This window comes from Hippopotamus amphibius, chromosome 11 (genome assembly GCF_030028045.1).
Source record: "Hippopotamus amphibius kiboko isolate mHipAmp2 chromosome 11, mHipAmp2.hap2, whole genome shotgun sequence".
Lineage (NCBI taxonomy): Eukaryota > Metazoa > Chordata > Mammalia > Artiodactyla > Hippopotamidae > Hippopotamus > Hippopotamus amphibius.
Genome location: NC_080196.1, coordinates 62029734 through 62056324, shown reverse-complemented (window position 1 = coordinate 62056324; position 26591 = coordinate 62029734). Strand labels below are relative to the sequence as shown.

The 26591-nt window shown below is 56.6% G+C and overlaps 1 protein-coding gene across 13 annotated transcripts in view; it reads right to left on the bottom strand.

Moving 5' to 3' along the window:
- The window catches only part of CELF4 (CUGBP Elav-like family member 4), a 295827-nt gene that overhangs the window by 11852 nt on the left and 257384 nt on the right, over positions 1-26591 (bottom strand). For 3 of the 13 annotated variants that reach the window (XM_057699751.1, XM_057699757.1, XM_057699749.1), the window contains exons 4-11: positions 18336-18464; positions 17828-17907; positions 17273-17416; positions 16249-16396; positions 14302-14451; positions 10557-10622; positions 8923-9006; positions 3999-4082 (exon numbers count right to left, since the gene is read on the bottom strand). In XM_057699751.1, coding sequence (XP_057555734.1) covers positions 3999-4082; positions 8923-9006; positions 10557-10622; positions 14302-14451; positions 16249-16396; positions 17273-17416; positions 17828-17907; positions 18336-18464 — 885 coding nt within the window. The remainder of the gene's footprint in view (positions 1-3998; positions 4083-8922; positions 9007-10556; positions 10623-14301; positions 14452-16248; positions 16397-17272; positions 17417-17827; positions 17908-18335; positions 18465-26591) is intronic. The other 10 variants (XM_057699754.1, XM_057699750.1, XM_057699752.1 and 7 more) reach the window with 7 other exon arrangements.

Sequence of the window (26591 nt, the reverse complement as noted above, 5' to 3'; positions counted from 1 at the left end):
AACAAGCAGTTCCCAGGTGGGAATGGATTAGGTTCTCAAAGCTGATTTAGGAGTCACCTTCTGGAACTGCGAGTGCATCTCCTTACAGACTACACTACATCAGCATTTCCCAAAATGGCCCTAAAAGGTGCTCCCTGAGAAAGGGCCTTCTGTGGCCAAGAAGGTTAACAGCCAGGCCCCTCTGGGACAGTTCATGGCACTTCAACAAATAAAAACATCTCCCTCCCAACCCAAATTCTCTCTTCATTATGGCTTTGTTTAACCTAGGTTTTCCTGGAATTTATTTGACTTTGGAGGCCTTTTCTCCTGTAAAATGGACTTAGATCCTGCAAAATATGACACTAAGCTTGGCAAAGTTCCCAAGCCATCCTGCAAATGTGCCTTAGTCGGGGTGCTTGTCCCCAAATGGACATTAGGTATATAAGGCATAATTGTACAGACCCCATTGAAGTAGAAAGCTGCTTTCTTAGTTAATTGTCTGTGATACCATGGTCCTGCCTGTGACCCCTGCCTCACTCTCCCGTGTAGTAGTCCTTTCTCCCCTTTTACCTCTGCCCCAGACACTGCCTCCACTGGCCTCTTTTCTCTTTCTCCTTGCTGCGTTTGTGCACATTTTCTCTGAAGCCATGTGTCGTCAAAAATGGAGGAGGGGTGTGTGTACGGGCCTGTGAGTGTACTCAATGTGCCAGCATGTGAGCTCAGACGAGACTGGTCAGAGCAGGGCCCAGGGCAATGTAACCAACATCCGTATTAATCTATACGCCAAAACACATAGGAAAGATTTTGGATTATCCATAGTTGGAAATCAATGTGAGTCATCTTTCCACCTCCCCCTCTCATGCCCACCTGGCCCATCCCTTCCCCACCAGCCTCTCTGTCTGATGACTACAGTCAAGCTGTCAGCAGAGCAGTTTTCCAATGTGTGAATGGTGCATCTGTTACACTGCTCCCCCCAGATTAAAGAGGGTGGGCAAACTGAAAGCCTCTCTTCCTCCCGGGACAAGAGAGCAGAACTGTGGGTGACAGTTCCCCCCACAAAAGAACAAATATGAGCAAAGTGGGGAAGAGGTGGAAGACAGATAAAAAGGGCTAGAGATGCTATCTAGGGTGGAGGTGCAAAGGGAGGGAGAGAAGGTCCGGGAGGACGGAAGCAGCCCAGCCTTCGGGTTGAATCTCTGGAAGCCTGGGGGCTGGGAAGGATTCCAGGCTCAAGGAACTTTTCTTCCTGAACTACTTTTGTTAACTGGCTAGCAGTCAGGACAGGGAGCATCTCCTCTGCTGGCCCCCAGTTGGCAAGGCTCTGGGCACCATCTCTCATGTTCACGGTTTCCAGGGCTGTGTCCCTTCTCCCAGAGCCCCTTACCCCATTCCTCCCACTCCTGAGAAGGTTCCTGGCTTCCAGCCCGCGGGAGACTATGCAGGTAGGATGCTTTCCTAGTGGCCCTCCAGTCCTTCTTCCAATGCAGGAACCATTTGTGCTGCACATATGCTCATGAAGGCCTCTGGAAGATTCTGTTTTTGCTTATAAAGAGTAAGCGGGGCCTTTGAGGAGTTCATTTAACAGAGGACTCCATGTGCAGCAAAACGGCCCTTCCTTTGGGGAAGAAAGGGGGCCCTAGCACCTCCTGAGGGTCTGCTCTGGCCAGGTCCCTCACATGGACCATCTCATGTAACCTTCACAGAATTGCTGAGAGCTGACTGCTGAAATCCCCATTCCACAAATGAGGACACTGAGGCCCAGAGAGTAAACTTGCCCTTGAGTGCGTGCTTGCTGGGGAGAGCTGCACAGGCTGGGCTGCCAGAGTGAGGTGGGGAACCCAAGAGGCTGACGGAGGAGCCGCTGGGCCAACAGCTTGGTGGGAGCCTGTCCTTTCTCAAAGCTGGTGGATGTTCAGCGCTAGACGTTCGCTCAGGAAGAGAGGAAAGAGCCAGAGTAGAGGTATATGGGAGGATTTCCAGAAAAAGCAGGGCCTTTGCTGGAGAACTTGAATGAGCTAATGGCAAGGGTAGTCTGGGGCCAGCTCTAGGGACGAGCACAGCACAAATGTGCGAGGAAATGGCTGCAGACTGAGCCTGCTCCAGCCTGGGTGCCCAGCTCATTCTGGGCGCTTCACAGTTTTCTTCTGATTTACGGAACATCTGAGGCTTACTTAGAGAGCAAATACAGCTGAACTCCAGTTTGTTGTTTTCACATACGTAATCATAATTCATCAGAAGAAACACCAGTCAAACAGTGGAGGGGTGCAAACCAGTCTCTTCCTTTTGCCTTGTTTTCCCATCCCCCAGAGAAATGAGCTGCTGGGGCAACTCTATGCCTCTGAAGTACCACGAATTTTCAGTGGCAGCTGCCAGAGGGGAAGGGACCATGTGCAAAGATCTGGACTGCCTTTGGGAACATGCTTTCCTGCCTGAAGCCCTTCCTGGTCCTGGAAAGCTGGTCTCCAAACTGGAATCTCCTTAACATGTGCTTCCTGGTGCTTCTGCACTTTTGTACCTTCTCCCCTCCCCCACCCCCAAAGGGGGACCCAGGTTCCCTGGCCAGAGCAGGAGCCTACTCTGTCCTCAGGGCCCCAGAATCTGGAAGTCAACCTGGAGATTCTGAGCTTCTGGCTGACTCAGCTCTCTGCGGACTGGACTCCTCAGTCCTTGGGGAATCATGAGTGGGTCTGGCCCCAGAAAGAAGCTCTCATGGAGGCAGAAGGGGTGGGAGAAGGGCTAAGGAAGAGTGGAGAGGAGAGATGTGGGGATGAGGTGGGTTTCCAGGAGGTCTGAAGCAAATTGAAACTCAGGATGCCCAGTTGAATTGGAATTTCAGATAAACAATGAATACTTTTTTAGTATAAGTATATCCCCAATATTGCATGGGACATATATATACTAAAAATGTATCCATTGTTTATCCAAAATTTGATTTAACCGGGCATCCTGTGTTTTACATGACAGCCATACTCCTAGATCCTCCCAAGTCCTTATCTCCCATCTAACACCCTGCCCAGGAGAATTTACCTGTTACCCCCACCATCTTCCACTACCTACCACACCCCATGACGCATCTCCACCTGAATGGTTGAAACCCTCCCCAGCACAGACCCTCCCTCACAGCTGGTCTCCCCTGAAACTTCCTTGCTCCCCAAAGCCTCTGCTTCCTCATCCACTAACTTTTGGTTCTTCTCCTCCCAGCCCCCATGCCCTCATCCATTCTATTCCCCCTGCCTGGAATTCCCTCCCCTTCTTTTATGTCTATTTGCATCCACCAGCCTTTCTCCTTCCTCCATTACTTGGTGCCTCGCAGATTTCACTGCCGTTGAATAGGTGTGATTTTCATCTAAGTTCAGACCCGAGGCCTCCTGAGGGCAGGGACTAGTTTCCTCTTCCTGATTCCTCAACAATTTGGCTCTTGTGGCCTGAAGGGGTGGGGGTGGGGGTGTTCATTGGATGGCAAGAGGGAGGCAAAGAGCAAGGTAGACAGAGAAGGGGGGCAAGGGCAGGACAAAGGAGGCCAAGGGGCCGGCGGGGTAGGGGCCTCGGCTAGACGGACCCCCCAACCCAAGGATCATGCTCGGCTTTTACCCCAGGGCACTGTGACTTTGAGAGGAGAGGGGTGCTGGGAGAATGGGTGTTGCCAGGCTCTGCACCCTGCCCCTCCAGCCCTGCCCAAGGGTCCCTTCCCCTTCTCAGTCAGGGGGAATGGAGCTTTTTGCCTGGGAGGGGAGACTATCTCTGGGGGGCTGGATGGGGTAGGGGTGGGGTTGAGAAAGCCAAGAAGCCAAAAGAACAGAAGAGATAAGAGGGGTGAGAGATGGAGGCTGGAGGCTGGGCACAGGGAGCACTTGGGGTGAGGGTGAAGTGAAGGAGAAGGTTAAAAGCAGTTGGACACCAGTAAAGTGGTGCGAGCACCGCCCTGTCCTAGGTGAAGTTGGTTTGTTATCTTTACCCACCAAAGCATTTACTTTGGTTAGTCGCCCGATCCACAAACACTTTCGAGGAGATGACATTACCGAAAGGGAGGAACATCTGCATCAGCTCAGCGTCCCCAAACTCCTGGGGCAGATGGTAGATGAACAGGTTACAGCCCTCGGGCCCTGCGGGGGGGGGGGGGGGGGGCAGGGGAGGAGGGATGGCGGGGGGGGGGGAAGAGAGAGACAGAGGAGAGGTGAGCGAGTTAGGCAGCGGCAGCGGGGAGGGGTGGGGGCGAGGTTAGGAGCGGGGAGTCTCATCCAAGATCCAAAAGCGGCCACGGAAAAGGGGGCGCTGCTGAGCCCTGGGTCTGAGCTCTCGTCTCTGCTCTGCCCTTGGGCAAGTCATTGAACCTCTCTGCACCTCAGTGGCCTTTTCTGCAAAATGGATCTGCAACTGGGTGCCTGGCAACTCTAGGCCTCTGGGGTGGAGTCAGCCAGTGAATGGGGTGAAGGTGCCAAGGCCTGATCAGCCATGGAGGTGAGATGCTGAGGAGAGGCAGGGGTAGGGCGACCCGCCTGGCCCCTGCTCAGGGGAGGATGGAGGGAACTGCACTGGGGCAGCCGTGCCTAAGGGGCTGGTGCCTCTGGAAGCCTCACTTCACCCCCCATGGACAGGACTCTGGAGCCCGAAATCCCCATCCTCCTCCTGGCCTGCAGCCACTCCTTCCCATCCGGTCCGCAGTGGCCCTGCCCTCCACTGCCCTGAACCTTAAAGTCAGCCCTGATCTTTAAGGCAGAAACCAAGATTTATCCCACCTCCTCCAGCAGGCCAGGTGAGCAGAAGGGGCTTCACTACAAGGCTCCGTGATGGGATACCCGCGAACCAGGGTACCACGAGCCTCATGATATAAAAGGCTCCCCATTTCATTACAACAATAACAGCCCTGCTACTTCCATAGCATGAAGTACGTGCCAGACTGTTCTACACACTTCACGTGTATGTTAATTCACTGAATCCTTACAGCAGCCCTGAGGCTACTGTCATCCCCACTTCACAGATGAGAAAACTGAGGCCAGAGAGGTTAAGTCACCTGCCAAGTCACATAGCTAGCAGGCGATGGAGCCAGGATATGAGCACAGACCCAGGCTGTCTGCCTCCATAGCCTGTGCCCTCCTCTCGCTATCCACCTGTCATTCATCTCAGTGCCCGCTAAGGTCTTTGCATTTCTGAAGTTTCCAGATAGCTAAAGATGTACATGTTTCTTTTTCAATGACCAAAATACTTAATTTTAACTCTTTGAATGGGAAATCTCTCCAAGCTGCTTCGTTTTTTTCCTGCCATCTAAAATAGAGTATGCCACATATAACTTAACCTTTTAAAGTGCGGACATTTCAATGTGTTTCCAGCCTATGGAGGACATGCAGAGGAAACAGCTGCACTTGCCAAGAGTTGGATAAGAATGAGGTTCTGATCAGAAGCTGCTAGAAACTAGGCAGGAGCTTAGAAGTGAAGACTGTAAGGCACCGATGTGGGCTGATGTGTGGCGTTCCCAGCCAGAACCCTGGTTCTCTGGGTCACGTGAGGCTGCCAGATAACCCAGTTCTGGAGCAAAGCATCAGCTCTAGAGTCTCTCCGCCCTTTTCTTCCTCTCCCCTCCCCTCCCCACCTCCTAACTTCCTCCCTCCATCTATTTCCACCGCCTTGAGGCGCACAGCTGATGCTTAGAGTCCTCTGAACACCAAAGCCTCCCTCTGAACCCATGACTTCCTTGGCCCTGGTCCCCGCCCTGCACCATCTGCCCATCCTCGCCTTCTGGCCTCCTCTTCCTGGGCCGCTGGCTCTTCCAGCTGACGGCGCTTTCGGAAACCGGCGCAAACGAGGTCCCTCACCCACTGCCAGGGGTCCCAGTGCTCGGTCCCCAAGCTCTGGTGGCCCTCCCCTCACCCTGTCCCTTCCAACCATGGCATATTCTCACTGGTTCACACCCTGTGAATGCGTCCCTTGATGGTCCCCAGCTAGATGTGAGTCCCCTTGGGACAGGAACCAACTTGCAGGCCTAATCTAAGCCGCACCTCCCCCAGGACCCTCACCCAGATCCTCGCACACCCTCTGCCTTCTTGAGGCTCCCACAGCCTGTATTCTGCAGTCTGAGGCTCTTTCTCTGTTAGGTCTGCGAAGCTTTCTCTTCACCCAAAAGGGAGCGCTCTCTAGGGAAAGGGGCATTTGTCTTCCTCCATCCTCCTACTCCCCTCTCCCAGCACATGCCTTCCCTCCTCCTCCCATCCCCATTCTTCCAGGCTTCCAGGACACCTCAGCCCCGTGCTGACACCCACCTTGAACTTGGGGCCCTCCCTACAAGTTCAAGTTCCGCAAGCTGCTTTGTGCGGATGTTACTTCTGTTTTCCTTGAAGAGACAAGGAGCCTTCGAGGGCAGAGCTCTGGGCTCAGTCCCATCAGCATAGTGTGTGGCTGAGCCCCAGCCTAGCACCCTGCTGCTCATCCCTCAACAGTGAACCTACACATGGGCCTACTCGGGCTACCCCAGAGCCCTCAGTACATTCCCTAATTCCCAGATTATAGAGCGTCCAGATGGCACAATCGCAGAACTTTGTAGATCAATCTGGTCCAACCCAGCCTCCTGAGAAATGGTGAAACAGAGCTCCAGAGAAAGAAAGTGACTGGCCTGGACCACACTGCAGCCCCTGGCACAGTAACCTGGACCAGTCTGTGGGCAGACAGCCTCCGGAGCTGCCGGCATCTCTTTTCAGGCTCAGCTCAAAGACAAGGGAGCCGGAAGGAGGGTCCTGCCCAGCAACCAGCGTGTCCTGGTATTTCAGTGGCATGACACAAGGGGAGGTGACCACGGTGGAAAGAGGCTAAGCCCTGGCATGGCTGGAGGAACACAGCCTTCTCGTTCCTGCCAGGCTCACCTCATACTCTGCAGCTCCTAGTCCTCTGCTCCTGCTGTCTCCCTGCCTTGCATGCCCGTCTCCCCGTCTCTACATGCTGAAGACCTCATCCTTCAGGACCCCCCATGACCTCCCTGAAGACCCCACTTCCAGCACCGTGAGCTTACCCTTGTGTGTATGTGTTGCTATAGGGGTCTGGGTTCACGTCTCACCCCTTCCCCATGCCCTGCTCCCCCAGGGAACTGAAGTCAGGGAGCATGGGGACAACAGTGGGAGATCCCCCTGCTTGAGGGGAGGCTAGAGTGGGGACTGGCCACACAGGGTCTGCTCTAGGGAGCCAGGCACGGGGGCGAGGGGAGCTAATGCTGCTTGGAGATGGAGAGAAGGTATGTGAAAGAGTTCAGGGGGGTTGGCACAAAATGTGAGGTAGGGGATGGGGCAGGGAGCAGATGGAGCGACGGGATTTAAGGCCAGTGGTAGGGGCTGTCACGTGTGTCGGTCGGAGCAGCACTGACCTGCAGCTCTGTGTGTGTCTGTGTGTGTGTGTGTGTGTGTGTGTGTGTGTGTGTGTGTGTGTGGTGGGGGGGGCAGGGTTTAGAGACCTCTGAGCCACAGGCCAGAGTGAGGCAGGGCACTGACTACGAGGTGAGGGTGGGTCAGCCTGAAGCCAGTGGGGTAGCAAAAGCAGTAAGGGCCCTTGGTTCTCTGTTCTGGGCCTGGGATGGGCAACGCTGGGACTCCTGCACCGCACTGCTTGTGGCTCTGACCCGACTGATGTGGTGCTGGAAGCCATGGCCTGGAGGGAGGCGGGCAGGCGCAGGACAGGCTGCAGGACCTGCTTCACCGATGGGCCCAGGTGTGACTCGGAGCTGCAGCAGGGGCCCCACTGTGCACCCCTCAGGGTTTCTGCAGCCTGATCCTCACGGGCCTGGGGAGGTGACGACACAGATCTTGGGAGCTGCCTGATGCGTGTGAGCTAAGATAATGCCTCTAGTACAACTTTGGAGAGGGTGACAGACCGGTGCAGGGAGGGCTGTGTGCACAGTGAGAAATCCGCAGGCGACTGCTAGAGTTTGGAAGGCAGACTTGAGCTGATGCTCACACCCCTCTCGGGAATGATCTCCACTGTCTTCATTGTACAGGTGAGGACACCGAGGCTGAGACATCAGAGGCTGAGCTGGCAGTCAGACCCAGAAGGGTTTGCTTCAAAGACCAGGCTTTCAGCTGTCCAGGCTCTGTGGCCCGGACGGGGCCTGTCTGACCACAGGGCTTTGGACCAGCCCACCCTGGGGTCGTTTCCAGGACTAGCCCGCATCCCACAGCTCTGGGACAGTCTGCTGCAGGCGCTACGAGCCAGCGATCTGGAAACCACTGGAAACCCCTGGCCATGCAGGCTACTGGGGTAGGTGTGGTGGCCTCACTGGCAGGGTGACCCTTTTCATGGGGTGGAGAGACAGGACCCCATCAAACTGAGCTCTGTGAGCATCCCTGCACCCCCACGTGTGGGCGTGTTATCCAGCTCCTGCGGGGCTCCGGACTCTGGAATGGGAGGGCTCTGAGGTTCTTTACAAGGTTCCAGCCTCCCGAGGCCCACTGGCCTTGCTGCCCTGTTCACACCAGGGCCTCGGGATGTGGCTCTCCAGGATCCCCTTCTTTTACGAGGCCTTCCCTGGGGCACCCCATCCCCTCACCTGCCCGTGGAGTCCTGCCCTGGGAGCTCCAGCTGCCTCTCCTGTTCGCCTAGACCATACAGCCTCTGTCCGTGATGAACTGGCCTCCCCACTCCCGCCCGCCACCATTCCTAGTCTCCCCTCCTTGCCACTGGACAAACACCGCCCACTGCGGGAGGGGAGATTCCTGGACCCTGCCTCCCCAGGGACCCCCCCTTCCTGACCTCCCTCCACTTGGGTTTGCAGAGCTGCCTGTGAGAGTGCACCTCTGCGCTTGGATTGGAGACCTCCGCCTCTCACCAGCCCGCAGGCTCCCCTCACCCTCAACACAATGCACAGACGTGGTCACCTTGTCAACGGAACACCCCCGCCAAAGCTCCAGGTGAGAAGCCTCTTTGGGGAGAGAAGGGGGGAGGGCAAAGGAGCCCCGCTCACTGACTCACCTTCTCTCTGTTGCTGGGGGATCATTGGAGGTGGCTGAGGAAAGGCCTGGCTTATCTGACCATAGGCAGCAGGGTAGGCGGCTGCTGGAGGGCCAAAGAGAAGAGGCAAGAGCGAGAGACGGTGACAGTGACACGGAGAGAGACAGGGTGAGAAGCAGGAAGAAAGAGAGACATTTCAGTGTTGCGCAGTAAAAGCAGACCAGAAAAAATGCATTTTTAAGATAAAGCCAGTTTTCAGCAGTAATGAAGGAGAAACAGCAAAGGGAAGGCTAGAATGTGTGTGTGTGTGTGTGCTGGGGTGTGTGTGTGCTGGTGTGTGCCGGAGTGTACATGGGGGAGGTGAGTTTAATCTGCAACACTGCACAACCCACGTGTGTGGATAACCCACAATAAGAGATAATCAAAAACATCAGAATGCCCTGGAGAGGATCACCCCACACCAGCTGGAGCCCACAGGTTTCCCCTTCTCTGAGCCACGGCTAATTCTGGGGCACGCACCCTCACTCCTGAGCAGGCGGCGCCTGCCGGGGAGGTGGGGAGCCACCCTAGGTGTGAGCTTGGCCTCTGGGATCCTGCCAGTGTCGTTCCCCAGGGCGGAGGACTGAGCTGAACAAATCTGATGCTTTCTATATTCAACTGGAAGGGGTCAGAGGTGGGACAGGAGTGGCTAGCCCCCTCCTCAGCCTGGCCTGGCTTCCAAAGGGCATCAGAGGGGCTCAGCAGGTGAGGAAGAGAGAGTCCCCTGGACTCCAGATGTGAGATCCAGCTCATCCGGGTCCACATGGTGCCAGGCAGCCCCCAGCACCCTCAGGGGAGACATTGCTGGCTCTTCTAAACACAGAGAGGAGGGACCCTGACCAGGCCAGACAACAGGACACTGGCTGGGTGGGGATGATTTTGGGGTGTGTGTGTGTGTGTGTGTGTGTGTGTGTGTGTGTGTGTTGCCCAGCCCGGAGGAGGGAGAAAAGCGTGGCTGACAGCTGGCCTTGGGCTTCCTACAGTAGCTCATCACCTTCCCATTCAGTGACCCAAGGCCATCTGCTGGCCTCTCCTGTTTTCCACCTCTGGCTGCCTATCCTCCCTTGTTCCCTGTCCTCCTTGCTTGGGCACCACTCCTGTTGCCTGTGTATGGCTGGGGCATGGGCGGATGGAAACTGCTTCCCTTCCCTCAAACCCAGGCCCCTGTGCTTTCCGGGCCAGTGGCACCCAGCTCTGACCTCCCCCCAGTGCTGGGAGGCTTGCTGCTCCTGGACAAACCAGCCCTGGCAGCACCAGGGCAGAGGGAAACCTGGCCTCAGAGGTGAGTCACTTCACAGCAAGGTTAAAGCTTAGCCCGGCTCATTGCAAGTTCTGACCACCCACCCCTGCCGCGATGGGTTAGGGTTAGGTAAGCTCTGCCCGACCGCCAAGGGGCGCCCGCAGAGAGGGAGGCAGCCTGGCAGGGGTGGGGGTGGGGGGTAGTCTCTGTCAGTGTAAGTCTCCCTCCTTCTAGCACAGCTCACGGCCAGTCTTGCCCTGCTCCCCCCTCCCTCACAGTGCTAGGCCCAGGCCTGGGTGGGGAGGGGCACCGGCGCCCGGGCATGGGGAGGTGCGCGCAGCCCGGGGGGCCGTGGGGGGGACGCGTGGATACTAACGACCTGCATACTGCTGCACTCCGGCGTAGGCCTGCTGCAGGGGGTCCGCGGCGGTGGGGCTCTGCGCTGCAGGGGAGCCAAGGGGGCAGAGGTCAGCAACGCCCACCCAAGCCACCCCTCCCCCACCACACCCCTGGAGATGCCGCCGCAGCTGCACTGCCTCCCCAGCCACCGCGGCCTCTGTCCGGGCAGGGCATCTGAGGCCGGAACCCTGAATGGGGGCTCCTCCTTCCGCAGCCTGGGCCCTGAGCAGGGTGCAAGGCTGCTCACCCTGGCTGGGGGAGGCGGGCTGCCGCTGGCTTGGCGGGGGGTGAGACAGGTGTTTCCTGCAGAAGGCTGGGAAGGGCTGGGAAGGAGACACCAGAGGAAGGCTCGACCAGGAAGGGCTTGGTGGGGAGACACCTGAGGGACCTGGCCCTGGAGAAGGGCCGTGGAAAAGCGGGCAAGGGGGCTAGAGGCCAGCAGGTGGGTGGGCTCCTCACTTAGCCCAGCAGAACTCAGGGGCAGCGCCCAGCTGGAGGGAAAAAAGGGCATAGAGGCCCCGTCCTGGCATTCCTCCTGGGCCAGCCACGCCCTCCCAAATTCTTAGGGAGCTTGCACAAGGCACAGAGGTCCTTCATTCCTGGGCACGCCCTTAGTAGGACTGACCACACACAGTGCCCGCAGACACCAAAGAACCAGAAGACCAAGGACCTTCTAACACCTGACCTCATGACTGGGACTTCTACTGTCCAGTGCGAGGCGACCCTTGGGCTGATACTTTGGCAAGAAACCCAGGGAAGCTGGACTGCCTGGTTCACTTCTGTTGCCTTTGTTGTATCTGCAGAGGCAGTGGGCAGAAGCCTGGGGGGAGCATGAAGCAATGGTGGGCACTGCCACTGCGGACCAAGGCCAGTGATGACTGAAGCAGGAGTGGGCTGCCCTTGAGGGCCCAGGGAGGTGGGTGGGGACGGATCCAGTCTCAGTGTACTTGAGGCAAACTGGAGAACACAGGGAGGCAGAAAGAAAACTATCCAGGCTTATCTGCCTGGTGACCTAGGCCAGCGAAGCTAACTGGCAGTGCCAGGCTTTGGGGCCCATACGCCAGGAAGAATTCCCAAACTTCCCTCCTGCGCTCTCCTCCCTGAACCTCTCAGTAACATCACACTAGAACAACAGCAGCTGGGTGTCAGGGGGGCAAGGGGAAGTCCTGGGGCAGAGGTCCTTAGAGAGAATGTGGGTGGCAGCAGGGGCACTAGGCCCAGGAGGGCACTGCTCAGAGTGGGGAGCTGCTCAGATGGGAAAGGATGCAGGCTCCTTCCTGACTGGGGTTGTCCAGGACAAAACCCTGTCCCTCTATTTCCCCCACGGTGGACGCTGGAGCTCCCAGTGGCGAGGACGTGGAGGTGGTGGTGGCACGTGGCACGGTGGCCTCCTGCTCCCTCTGCCTGATTCTCCCACCAGCCTCAGCTCCCTGGAGGGAGGGCCACATCTTGCTTGTCCTCTTGTCTGCTCAGCTGCCCAACCTTTATGCCAATTAGAAAAAAGCTCTCTCTTCTCTGGGCACAGTTTGGTGCCCTGGGCAAAATATAACCGGCATAGCTTACATGGCAGCTGCCCCAGCACAGAGCCTGCATCATAGCAAGCTCTTAGCAAATACTGTGACATAGGGAAGGAAGGAGCAGTCCTTATCATGTGTAACAGCCACCTCTTCAGGGGTGTTATGTGGCAGTAAAAGCCCCACTGTGTGCTTCCAGCATGATCTCGATGAGCAAGAGGGGAGAGCAGAGAAGCTACCTGGGGCTCAGAAGTGGAGAACACATTTCTGAGACCCTTTCGACTTCTCTGCGTAATGACCTCATTAGTAACTGCCGAAGACTGAGCACTTTGAAGGATCTCGCTCATTACGGCAGTTCCAAACTCCGCACTTAAAGATGGTAAATTAATTTTTTTAATGCACTACTTTTTTTCTTTCCTTCCCTCCATCCCTCCCTCCTGCTCTGGCAGGGGATTGTTTATGGGATGTGGCAGATTGTTACAAATGGGGGAGAGAAACATTTCCAAATTCCATGAGGGAAGTAGCTCACAGATGCTGGTGGGGGTGGGGAAGGAACAGGTTTGTCAAAATCCAGAGATCCAGATGGGCTTGTGGGCAGGGAAGGGCAGGGTGCTGAAACCACCCAGATGTGCTGGGGACTGTATCTCCCAGGCCACGAGCCTGAGTGAGGAGGAGCCCAGGAACCTGAGATGAGGGGGGGTCTCTCCCAACTCCAGCCTGCCAGCCCCTCCCAGCACTCCAGATCCCCCTCCAGGCTCTGTCACTTCATTCTCTAGGCTTCTCTGGCCTTTTCACTATGCACTGAGGGATGCGTTGTGGGAGAAGCACTGGGACGGGGTGAAGAACAACTCCAAGTTCAAAGTCAGGAAATTCCCCTCTTTTCCTCTGTGGCACAGTGACCTTGTACTCTGCTGCTGGTAGAACTTTTATATTCTCTGGATGTCTAGGCCTCACTCCAGATGCTGACATCTCTGGGCGTCTGTGATTTTACAAAGCCACACAGTAGATTCTGATGGGCAACCAGAGTGGGAAGCACTACTCTGCCCCGCCAAGGCTGCCCTCCTCTGCTCTAGTTCGGCCAACCTCCTTACCACCCCTGCCCCTGCCAGGACAGCCCCTCCACCGCAGTGTGCTCCTGGCTCCTCCATACCTCGTGTTTGATCTGGATGCCCCCGCAGGAAGCTCGGTTGGGCTTCTTCAGCCTACAGGATGAACTCTCCCTTCATCTGAACTCTCAAGCATCTCAAGTCAGAGAACACGGACTCCTGAGCAAACTCTGCTCCACCTCATCACCTCCTTATTCTGTTGATGCACATTCCTGACGGGATGCTGACCTCCCAGGAGATAGGCCCCTGTCCTGCCCTCCTTCTGGGGACCCCCTTTCATCTGTCACAGACTGGGCACTTACTGGTACTTATGGGGACTCTGTGACCTCATCACCTGCCCTCCAGGAAGGAGGACAGCGCTCTCCTCATCTCTATTACACTGCCTCTTGCCAGACTACCTAGGGCTTCGGGCCCAGCTTCCCAGCTCCGATGCCAGTCCGTCCTTAAGACCAGAGAAAGGAGCTGCTTCAGTTCACCTGGACACTCTTACCACAGGAGAACTGCTAAGCTTTAGAGGAACAAAGTTTATCAGAAACAGGCTTCCGGGATCTTCTTGTGTGCAGGGATTCTTGCGAGTGGGACCCAGGAGCTGTCCAATGTTCTGATCCTCTGTCCAAAGTGCTGACCGTGGTTTTGTATGCACCAGGGGGACCGGACTGGTAGGTACTAGCCAGACTGCCAATCTATATACCGCCACTTCCTTCCCCAAAGTCTTTTCCTACTTAATACTAAATGTGATTATTCTTTTAGCTTCTATCCCCTCACTTCTTTTGGGTTATATTCACTCTCAAGGAATTTACAGTTACTAGCCTCTCTCTGCCCGGTTGGACAATTCATCTATTCTCCTTTCTCTCCTGAGGGAGCCCCAGGATGGGTTTTTTTCTCACACATCAGATTGACAAACCCGCAGGGATCTGTCCTCTCTTCCATCAGGAGTTCCCTGAAGGAGGGAAGTAGGCTGGCTCTCCCTGATCACATTTGGGGTTCCACCAAGGAACAGAGGGCAGGGAGCCACGCATTCCCTGTTATAACAGCAAAGGCAGGGACAGAATGGATGAACAGTGTGTTGCATAGAGAAGGAAAAGCTACCAGATGTACTTACCTGGGTAGGGGTGGATGCCATTGGCAAACACAGCTTCCGCAGCAGGTTGCCCATTGGCCTGTGGGGGGAGGCCGGTGAAGCCATTCACCCCAATGGGGGATGGGATGCTAGGCACGGCTGGTGCAGTGATGCCCGGAGGGGTGCTGCCACCTGGTTCCAGAGGTGAAGAGGGGTGGGAGAGGGGAGGCAAGCAGAACAAAGGTGATGAAGGCCAACCCAGGCACCTCCACCCCGCTGGCTCCAAGGACCTGGGGGTAGACTTGGACCTCACACATCAACTCGATCCTACCTGTGAATCAGGCCTTGGGTTATCTCCCTATATGCAATGACTCTACTCATCCCAACAATACCTATACTTCAAAGTAGAGTCCAAGTCTCGCCTATCCCATAAAGACTTCCCTTGACCACTGACTGCTTGATCTTGGACCTGCAGCACATAGACCTCTAAGTGCCCTTGACTTTGACCACAACTGGGCTTCCTTTAGTCTTTTTCTATGATTCTTGCTCACCCCAGCTAAGTCGGGATGGACCGGTCTTTGCTTAGCCACCAAGGGATTTCTAAGCTATGGCTCTGCTCTCTGCTATCTTGATTTGATCATTGAGGGGCTGATCTGCCTCCCCATGAGGGAGTCTTGATACTCAGGTGGAGGATGTCTTAACTGTGGTGTTGCCTTTCATTGGGGGAGAAAGGCCTTTGCAGAGTCCAGACTCAGCCTTATTCATATACAAAGTAGACACCCTGGCCTCCTCCAGTTAAGACAGTAGTGATGGTCATTGTGGCGAGGGTAAAGTTGGGGTCAGATGACAATATGCTGTGTCCTCCCTACGCCAGGTGGGTGGAAACCAAGGTGTGGATAGCATGGTGATTGTACTGAGTCCCCAGAAGCTGGAAAGGGCCTTTCTCTTCATGTAGGAAGCAGGGTCTCTCTGTGGATGAGGACCTGAGGCCACCAGGAGTGTCCCTAAGTTGGGGATCAGAGCTGTGGGGTGGTGCTCAAGCTGGGGCTAGAGATGACACAGTCTTTTATAGCCTTTAGCTGGGAAAGGAATGGCTGCTGGATGACGGTAAGGTTGCTGCTATGGCCTCAGTTCAGAGAGCCAAAGAAACTTGGTGAATGAGAGCCCAGCCCTTAGGGCTAGACAGGGATTTTTAACTTTGGAACTACTGACATTTATGGCCACACATTGCCTTGCAGGGAGCTGTCCTATGCATCATAGGATGTTTAGCAGCATCCCTGGTCTCTACCTACCCAACTACAGTAGAAGCCCCTTCTTCAGCTGCGATAACCAAAAATATTTCAGGACATTGCCAGATATTTGGCGGTGGGGGGTGGGTGGGGGTGGGTGGGGGAACTGCCCTGGTTGAGAATCACTGGACTGGACAATAGCCAAGATCTAATTAAAAACATGCTTTGTAAGCAGGGCTGTTTCCAGCCCCTGCGTCCTGTAGTAAGTCATGCAGTTGTCTCTTGTTTGTTGTGTAGTTGTCTTGGAAAAAGCCAGTGAATCTAGGTTGGGCTAAAGGAAAATGAAGAATGGGGTTCCTTCTGTGCTTGGGCCAGGGACCAAACAGGGCCACAGAATGGGCGGGGCTCTTTCCCTCCACAGACCTCAAAGGGAGATGTGTTCATGTCAACTTCTTTCCGGGTGCGTATACGAGAGATCAGAATGAATGGCTTCCTGACCTGGCTAAACAACTGGAATGAAGTTCTCACCACTCCGAAATCATATCATGGACAGCAAGAGGACCACGTCCCATCTTCCCAATGGTCCACAGGGAAATGGAACATTTTTGAGACAAACTGCCAGAGGATGTGGCCCAGACACCATGTGCTCTTGACACACCATGGTCCCTCGGTAGCCGAAACTGGCGACACACAAGGTCCTGATCTGGGTCCCGCTGCTTTCCTGCTGGGCCAGGCCCTGTGGTGGTACCTGCCCGCTCACCTGAGGTTGGGGTCATGGGTGCAGCTGCCAGGCCGTTCATGTTGAGGGCCGCCATCTGCTGCATCTGGGCGGCGGCGAAGGCAGCCATGGGGTTCAGGTAGCCGCCCTGTGCGACTGATGCCATTAGTGCTGCTTGCTGTTGCATCAGCTGGGGCAGAGGGAGGGGAAAAAAATATCATGCGCTTCCAAGGGGGCAACCCTCCCCACCAAAGGGTTCAGCTCCCAGAGACCAGCCTTCCAGGCCCTGAACCCCAGGGAGCTCAGACACATCTCCCCACCCCCACCCCCAGAGAGTCCTGATGCCTTCCCCATACCTGCCCTAGTTCTCAGTGACTGTTAGAGACCACCCCCTCACCTCCCGAGAGAAAACTGTGTTCAGAAGTCATAGTAGGGTCTTTGGGACTCTAAAGTTGTAGATGGTGGGGGAAGGGGACGGAGACGTGACATCCAAAGCTCCAGAGACCTAAGGGATGAGCCTCTGCAGACATAAGTTGACATGGATTTCTGTTCAGAATGGTCCTAACTTGGAGTCTGTAGGGTGGAAGCTACAGGAGACTCATGAGTAATCCCTCAGGCACTGCCAAGGTTCTCAGGGAGGTGAGTGGGGACTGGGGAGGGTGATGAAACTGGCCAAGTTTGGACAATGCTGAAGAAGTGAGGCGAGCTTGCATTTTCAGAACTGCAACCCTGGCCTACCTTAGTGCCCCCCATGTGGGGGGTGTGGTTACAAGTCTGGGAGGCAGCTGAGGGAGATGCTGGCAGAGCCCGCCCAAATGTGGAAGAAAGAAGTTGATGGGCCAGGGGCCTGTGGTGGGGCCTGAGAGGACTACAGAGGAAGTGTGGATGAGGAGGCCTTTGGGGACCCCTGCTAGGAGTAAGCAGAAGGCCTGAGGACACACTTCTATGAGTGGTGGTGGGGGTGGTGTCAGCAGAACATTGAACCTCTCTCCCAGTTCCAATCAGTGCTTCCTGGGATTTGCCAGAACTGTCCCCCCGGCTCCCACCCCGCTGTGCCCCCACTTACTGCCTGTGCGTAGGCGCCATAGGCCCCGAACGGGATGGCCATGGGGTTGAACATGCCCATCTGGCCAGCCATCTGCTGCATTCGCCGCATTGTGCGCTCCTTGTCAGTGTCGGCGAACTTGACCACCAGACTGGATGAGGCTCCCTGCAGCCGGGACTGTGCGTGAGGCCCACCAGCACCAACCGCCTCCGCGCCCTGGCCTGGGCCCACCCGGTCCTCTCTACGGGGTGCTATGGGGGTGGGGGTGGGGTACGGTGACAACACCAACCCTCGCCCAGGGGTCTGGAGTCTTAAACCCCCTGCTCAGGCTTTTTCTATCTGGGTGACCTTGGGCCAGTTCCTTAACATCTCTGGGCCTCAGTGTGGGTGTCTGAGAAATGGGGATACTGGCAATGCCGTCCTGTCTAATGGGGAGGCTGTGAGCGCGGCACGCGTTTGGCACCCTGTGGCCGGGCGCGCGAGGGCAGGCGGGGCCCTGCGGATGCGTGGGGTGGCGGGGGTGTCTCGGCCCCTCACGCCCCGGTGCTCCCACCGCCCGGGGGCCGCCGCACTCACCGGCATGGTCTGGCTGCCGTGCAGAGCGTTGATGGCGGCTTGCGCCTCGGCGTGCGAGGAGTACTTCACGAAGGCGCACCCTGGGGGGACGGGAGAGGCTGAGCCACGGCGCCAGGGCCCAAGAGGAAGGTCAGAGAAGCGCGAGGACTGAAAGACGGGGCACGGGAGGGGCCGAGGGGAGAGGGCGCCTCCCAGAAGAAAGCAGAGTGAGACACAGAAACAATGAGAGAGACACCGACACAGAGCCACACACGGAGCAGAGAAAGACCGGGACCGGCCAGAGACTCAATTGAAAGGACCCTTAAGTGGCCCCGTCCCAGGCTGGGCTTGGATCGCGGCCTTTCTTTCCCCCAGGCCCGGCCGCCCCGCCCCTTCCAAGCAGCCTGGCCCCGGTGGCCCGACGGGGTCAAGCCCCAGGCGGCTCTGGACTCTGCCCTCAGGCTGGCAGGAGACTCGCGGCCCCGCCCACCCACTCGCCCCGCCCCCGCCCCGCCCCGCCCCCACGCACCCTTGCTGTTGCCGTCGGGCCCGCGCAGGATGGTGCACTCCTCGATGTTCCCGAAGGCCTCGAAGAGGCGGCGCACATCGTCCTCAGACTGCTGCTTGTTGAGCATGCCCACGAAGAGTTTTCTATCTTCTGGAACAAAATTAGGAGATGCTTACCCGGGCCTCCGGCCGGGCGGCGCGGGGTCGGGCCCGGGGGAGGAGGGCACGGCCGGAGGGGGAAGGATTACGGAGCGGGGTGGGTAGGAGCTGGGGAGGGGTCGGGAAGGGGGCTCATAGCCAGAGGCGTAGGGAAAACGGGGAGAGGGAGGCGGGTGGGGCGCCGCTAGAGGGGGAGGAACGACGTGGGTGAGAGGGTTGGGAGGAGAGGAGGGCAAAGCCGGTGGGGAAGGGGGAGGGGTTGGGTCTAAGCAGAGGCAGGATTGCAGCGACTCTGCCCCCTTCCTGCCTAGAGGGCAGGCCTCACACGAGGGGGCGGGGCCACTGGTCTGGCCGCTCACCTAAGGCACAGGGGTTGTTTGGGCAGCCCTACGTTCTCTTCTTTCCTCCTTTTAGACACACACTATCTTCACCCACAGATGCCAGAATTAATTTACAGCCGGCAAGTCTGCCACAGGGCCTTTGCATATGCTGTTCTCGCTGTCTGGAGTGTCCTCCACATCACAAAAGTTGAATCCACTAATGCTAGGCCTGTTTAAATATTGCTTTCTCATCAAAGCCCCTCCTTTCACTTCTTTATTCTCTGTCTCAGCCCCTCCCATGGTCCAAAATTCAAGGGACAAGTATTTACTGCTTTGCTTGAGTAGTGGATTTCTGTCTAGCTCCCCAGCCCTCAGTCTATGCTCCCTGAGGGAAGGGGCCAGGCCTCTGCAGTGGTAGCAGGCACATAGTAGGCCTGCAGGACTGAGCTATGGAATGAATGAATGCCATTCCCATGGGCACACCTCCTTTCTGCCTCACATGTTCTCACCTCCATCTGGTGCTCTCTCCTGCTGCCCCCTCCTATTCATGCTGCAAAATTCAGCCCTGGGCCTGTTTCTGAAGACTGGGCTCCCTCCGCAGCCTCCCCCCACACTTGTGTTGAGTACCAAAGGGCTTGTTGACAACACTCAGCTGTGTGTTTAAGGTGACAGGGGTCACATTAGGCTGTGTGGATCTGTAGTAGCTTGTGACTGCATAAAGATTTCCCATTCCACAACTCCTGTTGCATTGTGACTTTCACTCCTTCCAGGGAGGCGGGATCTATGTTCCCTCCCCTTGAATCTGGGCGGGGCTGTGACTGCTCTAACCAATTAAGAACGGCAGAAGTGACAGGAGCTGCCTTCCAAGGCTGAGGCATAGAGAGGATCCGCTTCCACTCTCAGCTCTCTCTCTCCGGGATGGGTGCTCTGTGGAAGCCAGCCACCATGCAGTGAAGAAGCCCTAGCTAGCCCGCACTGGGAGTCCACATGGCAAGAAGCCCAGGCCTCCAGCTGACAGGCAGGACCAGCCACTGGACTTGGAGTGAGTGAGTCCTGAGATGCTTCCAGCCCCCAGCCTGTGAGTCTACCAGCTGAGGCCCAGACATCCTGGAGCAGAGACAGGCCTTCCAAGCTGCGCCCTGTCTGAATTCCTGACCCGCAGAATCCACGAGCATAATAAATGGTTGTTTTACACCACTCTGTTTGGGGCTAAATTGTTAGGCAGCCATAGTTGCTGGAACAGGCTCCCCATGGTGGCAGATACCCACTAGATGTTTGTTGACTATTTAGTGACGAACACACACAGCCAAGGCTGCAGAAATGCACACCCCAAGATGCAAACGGCCATGTGTTCATGGTTTCCACAGAACACAAGGGACCGTGTCCGTCTGGATTCAGGGTGGTTGGTACCTCCTGCCCCAGAGCATCCCTGTCGCTCACACTGCCAGGGAAGTTCACATAGGGCTGAGGAGCTGACCTGGCATCCGGAGCAAAGCAGAGGAAACCTCCAAGCCCTGCCCTGCTTCACAAGCCACCCCAGAGTCCTCCTCCTCAGGAAGGCCTGACCACCACCATGCTGGTACCCCCAGCCTGGAGCACTCAGCACTGGGCAAGCTCTCAGTGATGTGGTGCCCTTTCCATGTCCACAGGGTGTCATTGCCAGTTCCCGTGACCAGTGCTGGGTCAGGCACACCAGCTTGGACCTCCACCATGGGTGGGCTTCAGCCAAAGCTCTGGGCCTGGAGCCCCAGCTCTGCCCCCCAGTCTGGGTGTTCTGCCTGGCTGCTCAGGCGCTGGCAGGGCTGGGCACACCCCCACCCCATCTCCAGGCCTCCCCAACTCCAAGCTCTGGGCTGGGGGAATCAGAGACTGGGAGACCAAGAGGGAGGAAGAGAGGGGAAGTGGAAGGGGTGAAACTGGGGAGGGATGGGAGTTGATGGGGTTTGGAGCAAAAAGGGAGGGGCAATGGCTGAGACAGAGGAAAAAGAACTAGAAACTAGAAGAGCAGAGAGAAGAGCTAGGCAGAAGGAGAGGGCAGAGACAGAGGCGAGAGGGCCGAGGACTTCTGTTTAGCTCCCAGAAGCACAGCAGCATCTTACATGGAGTGAATGGGTTTTGAAGCCTTCAGTGGAACCTTGAAACTCTGCTCCACAGGTCAGCCAGGTGCTCCCCCTCCCCCAGCATCTTTTAAAGGCTCCTATTAGATGGAATTTCCAGGAAGACAAAGAAGTGAAAATCTGTCCCCTGATCATCCCTGACCCTCCTGTTCAAACGTCTCCTCCCAGGAGGGAACTGGGAAGAGAGGAGAAGGCCCATCCTCTGCTGAGTCTAATTTAGATGCTGGGACAGCAGCTTCCCGCCTCTCTCCTGACATCTGAATATATTCCTTTAGTATCATTATGACGGCTTTCTGATTGCATTAAAATTCATCCCCACGTGCCTTTCTATCCAGCCACTTCCCTTTTGCCAGTGTTGTTTATTTGTTTTTTTCTTTTTCCCCTAATTCCTTCTTCCACTCCCTGCAATTGCCCCTTACTGCCAATTCTCAGTTCTGCGTCCTAAGCCTGAGCCCTTCCTGTTTGAGTACCTTCCCAGTGTGGAGGGGGCCAGGCTCCCTCTCTTCCTGCTTGTCTGGATTTCCCCAGGGAAACTACAACTAGCCTTACTTTTCAGGGAAGGCTGCTAGAAACCAAAGAAATCTGGCTCCAGACTGACTTCTTCTAGGTGATCTTGGATTGACCCGACCCAGCACAGAGGTCTATGTGTTCCTAGATCCTCTTTATTTCCAGTTGGCTTCGGTACTGGGTGAGTGATTCTAGGGCTTTTCTTTCAGACCAGGGAGTGGGAGGACTCTGAGTCTGAGGGTGGATCTCCTCCTTCAGCCCAGACCCACAGGCTCACACCCCAGCTCTGCATAACTGCTTGCCCTCTTGGGATTTTAGGTCTCTAAAATGGGAATAACTCAGCCCTCCTCATGTGGTGGACGAGAGGTTCCCAGGAGATGCTTCGGGGCAGAGCCTGGCCAGCAGTAACGACAACAGGGATGACCATGACCTGGGGTTCTCTATGCAGGAGGGAGGCGAAATGGAGCTCCCTGCCCTGACTTGAGGAGACAGAGGTCTCAGAGGGGGAGAGACCAGAGGATCCACATCTGGGGGAAAAGCACTCAACATGACAGTTTGGACCAAACTCAGGCTGTGGCTACTCAGCTGGGATGGATAATGTCTCACTGTGTCCCCGTCCCCTTGTGCCCTCCTCCCCCTGGCCACTTTCCTGAGGCCCTGTCCCCAGGCTGTGTCAGACGACCAATGACACCGTTTGGCTAATGTCTTGAATCTTATGCCAACCTAGCAAGAGTCTCAGAGAATGATTCCGTTTCTCCAGCCACTTCCCAGCCACTCCATCATCAACACAGACCCCAATCTCCTGGGACAGGCTGAGCATCCCTGCTCATAGCCCGCCTACCTGAGTGATGCAGGGTCCCTGCGTGCTGGTGGGGCTCTGACGCTCTCGCTTAAACGTTCAGCCTGAACCTGTTTTGGGGTGTGGGGCTGTTGCTGTTCCGCTGAGGACATGTTTGGGCAGGTGCTGCTGGGACTGGGCCACACAGGCCACCTTGATGGGGGGATGAAGCCAGGACAGACCTCAGGGCCAGGGTGAAAATGGGCTGAGGATGTCCCTGAGTGGGTGGTCGCTGAGGCCGCATGGGAGCGGTCTCCCTCAGAGATGCGGAAGGTTGGTCTGCAGCCCAGTTTCTGCCTCTGGACAGAACCCAGCTTAGGGCAGGTAGGCAGCTCCATGAAGCTCTCCTTCCACCTTCCTAGGCTGAGCCCAGTGGTTGGCATGGGAAAGCTTTGGCTGTCATGGGCCCCGCCAGCACCCGCTGGGTGATGGGCAAATACCCCAAACCTCCCCTGCCCTCGCACCTTCACATGGGCTCCACCTAGTCCAGAGGCTGGTCAAGGGGCTCACACTCCTGCAGTCATTCGACAACTGTTTGCTGAGCACCTGCTCTCTGCCACTGTTCCGAGCCCTGCTTCTATAGCAGGAAACAAGAGAGGGGAGTCTGCTCCCTGGAGCTGACTTCTGGGCGGGGACAGAGGCTGTGCACAGTAAACATGTTCTTGAAGAAGACAGATGCCAGCAGGGCTGCCACAGAGTGGCCCAGAGCTGGTGTGCCCTCCCCAGGGGTAACAAGGCGGCAGAATGGCAGAACTGGGCTGGACCCCGGAAAACACCAAGGCTCCCCACGTTTTTTAGATGAGGAGGTTGGGGCCTCTGGAGCCCGCCAGGCTCTTGGGGTCTCTTGACTTCCTAATCCTGACCCCTTGCTACTGCGTTCCTGCTCTTTTAAGTTGTAGGTACCTGTGGCTGCAGGGGTGAGAGAGCACCTGGGGTTCTGGGAAGCAGGATTGTGACATCCCAGAAACTAGGCACTAGTCCCAGCCCTTCCTGAACCAGAGAGGGCAACTCAGCTCTCTGTGCCCAGATGTCCCGCTCTCACTGTGGGGGGAGCAGGCGTAGCCTATCCCCCTCCCCAGGAGCTGTGGGTGGGGAAGCCAATAAATAATGTATGGGAGAAGTACCGAGTTCCGTCAGGTGAAGCTGCGTACAGCCACCTGAGGAGGGACAGGACCAGAGCCCCTGGTATCCCGCCTCTGGTCACTGCTTCAGTAAGCATCGACTGAGCACTTACTGTGGGCCTGGGACCTGGCTGAACAGAGTCTGAGATGAGTCTTTGGACAGGTGTCAGGGGGATGCATGGCTTTCAGATCCCTAGAGAATCCAGTCTTTGGCCCCAGAGCCTCTGCCACGGAGCCCCCCCTGAGAGAGGACAGCCAGGCAATAGCTATGGACGGCAGGTCTGTAGGGGCCACTTGGGGAAGGGGGCAGTAGCAACACCCTGAAGGCTTCCAGGAGGAGGTGGCCTGGAGTTATGATGTCCAGGGGGCAGGCACAGGGGCTCCAGGTCCATAACAGAATTTGAGCAAAGGCTGAGAGATGGGAGGGCCCTGTTTAGCTGTTCTTTTCACTTGCTCCCAAGCGGTCCCTGCCTGGGGGTCTGGGGGGAGTTGGACTTTGCTTTCCCAGCTGCCCTATCCCCTACCAATGCACCTGTCTCCCAGTCCTCTGGCCTTGGGAGTCTTCCTCATTTTCCCAGAAACTCCATCTAATTCTGAGTTTCAGTTTCCCAGCCTATTAACATTGGGGGACCCCTCCGGGAAGCATTAAGTACAGATGAAAAGGCAGAGGAGTCTAGTTGCCAGAATCTCACGCTTCTTCCAGCCCCTCCAGGAGAGAGTCAGACTCCTCTCTCGTTCACTCAGAATGTCTGGGCAGAATGGGGCTCTGGCTGGAAGGATTTGCAGTTTAAAAGGAGAGCCCAGAAAACTGAGAAGCAGGACACTGATGGCACATTGAGGACAAGCCCCTATGGGGGATATTTCAGGGTGGTGCCTCAGGGCTCGCAGATGTGCGGGAAGCATCCTGCTGGCTGTGCAGGGTGGCAGCCGCGGCACCACTTGACTTGCCAAATGCCGGCACCCTGGCACTAATGCTCAAATTCTGGTTTAATTTTCAAAATTTGATTCACTCATTGCCATCGGCATTAAACAATATTTCCTGCTTAAGGTTAGATGGCTGCTGGGGCTCCGTGGACGAGTGTTCAGATGGCTGATGCTTTTTATGGCTGCAATAGACTTTCACTGTTCTCTTCCCTGCAGCTGCCGAGGGAGGGTTTGTGGGGGGACCTGAGCTGGGGAGAATGGGGAGCGAGGAGCGGGGCAGGGGCCAGGGTGGGGAATACATGATTTTGAGTTCTGTGGCTGGTGGGGTGGGCAGAGGGGCTGCCAGGAGACCAGGAGGGCCCCGCTGGATGGGGGATGTGGGCCACACCCGTAGGAGACACTCTCCGTAGGGTCCCCAGAGGCCCAAGGGCCGCAGTTTGGGGAGTGAGAAGAAACTTCCAGACACTCACAGTGACTGAACGGGAGGACTCTCTCCTGCTCTTGAGCCTTTGGCCCTGGGGGTGGGCAGGAAGGGGACCAGAGCCCAGAGCTCCGGGTGCCCCTGCACCCACCCCTTAACTGCTGGTAGAGGCCTTGTCAGTCCCTCAGCATCTCTTAGGCTGCTTACTGTGGGACCAGGGGACTTCCCAGAGCGCCTCCTGGATCCCAAGACCATCTGGTCTCCCTGCAGAGTGACTGTGTGCCTGAGGGTCCACAGGTAGTGAGTCTGAGGGAGAAAGACCTGTTCCTTCTCCCTAACTTCACGGGTAGATAAGGAAGGACCTTGACTCAAAGGCACACAGACTCCAGGAGGGATGGGGCTGGGGTATCTCCCAGAGAGTAACGGAGGCTCTTGGTCAAATCCTGGTTGACTGGCCCCTTAGGCAAGTCACATACCCTCTCTGGGCCGCCAGTTCCTCATCTAAAAGAGGAAGATAGTCATGCCCACCTATAGGGCTGCAGGGGGGATGAAGTTAGTTGAGCGACCTGAGGTTTTAGCACAGAGCCTGGCGCCAAGAAAATGCCTGGTAAATACAGCTCTGCGCGGGTTACAGCCAGGACTACAGCTTCGCCACAGTGCTGGCAGCTGGTGGGATGGGGTGTGGAGAGGACCCCAGGGACCCCAGACAGGCGCCTGCCTGGGGGCCAGTCTGAGAAGCCGGCTTCCCTTTGCCTCCCCCGACCAAATGGCAGCATTTGGGGGCCCTCTGAGGTGCTCCGCAGCATCCCCAGGGGGCCGCCTGGACTGGTGCACAAGAGACATCTCCCCCGACGTTACACGGAGCCCGGCTCTGTGCCCTTTCCACTAATCCTCCCTGCCCTGATGCGTCACGCACCCTGGCTCCTAGGGGGTAAGTAGAGGTCAAACTCATCGTTTGAATCAAAATCTGTGCCATTTTCAGAATAAAGATGCAGATGTAGAGAATGGACTTGAGGACACGGGGTGGGGGGTGGGGCGAAGGGGAAGCCCAGGTGAAGTGAGAGAGTAGCACTGGCATATATACACTACCAAATGTAGGACAGATGGCTAGTGGGAAGCTGCTGCACAACCCAGGGAGATCAGCTCGATGATGGGTGATGACTTAGAGCGGTGGGATAGGGAGGGTGGGAGGGAGGGGATGTGGGGATATATGTGTAGATACCGCTGATTTACTTTGTTGTACAAGAAAAACTGACACAACCGTGTAAAGCAATTATATTCCAATAAAGAGATTTAAAAAATAACGACAAAAATCTGTGCCATTTTCAAGGTTGCTGACCCCCCCCCCACCGTGAATCCGGAGGCCTCCCCGCCCCCTCCTGGCCAGCCCTGAGGAGGGCAGCACGCAGTCTCACGTCTGCCTTTCAGGCAGGGGAGCAGTGGACAGGGCTGGGGGTCTGCCCTCCCCTCTCCTGCCTGGGGACCCACAACGCTCTGTCCTGCTGGCGCAGGGCTTTCCAGCATGGCCATCCTGCCTACATGTGGGTCCCTCTGCAGCCGTGTGTGGTGGTCACCTGCCCTCCTGAGAGCCAGTCCCTTCACCAGGTCACGGGCCAGGCCTACAAGCGTTCTCCACAGGAAGTAAGCCAGTAAGCAGAGGAGCGATGCCCGCCTTGGTCCCTGCAACGCACACTGTGTCAGAGCCCGAGGCAGGGGCACAGCTGGGCGGGAGCCGCCTCCCGCCTCCCGCCTCCTGAGGATAAAAGCCTTCCTGCCTGGGAAGAGGGCTGAAGGAGACATCAAACCAGATCAAAGGCTGCTGGGGATGGGGTGGTGAGAAGGGGCGAGAGGGGGCTCCCGCTCCACCAAAG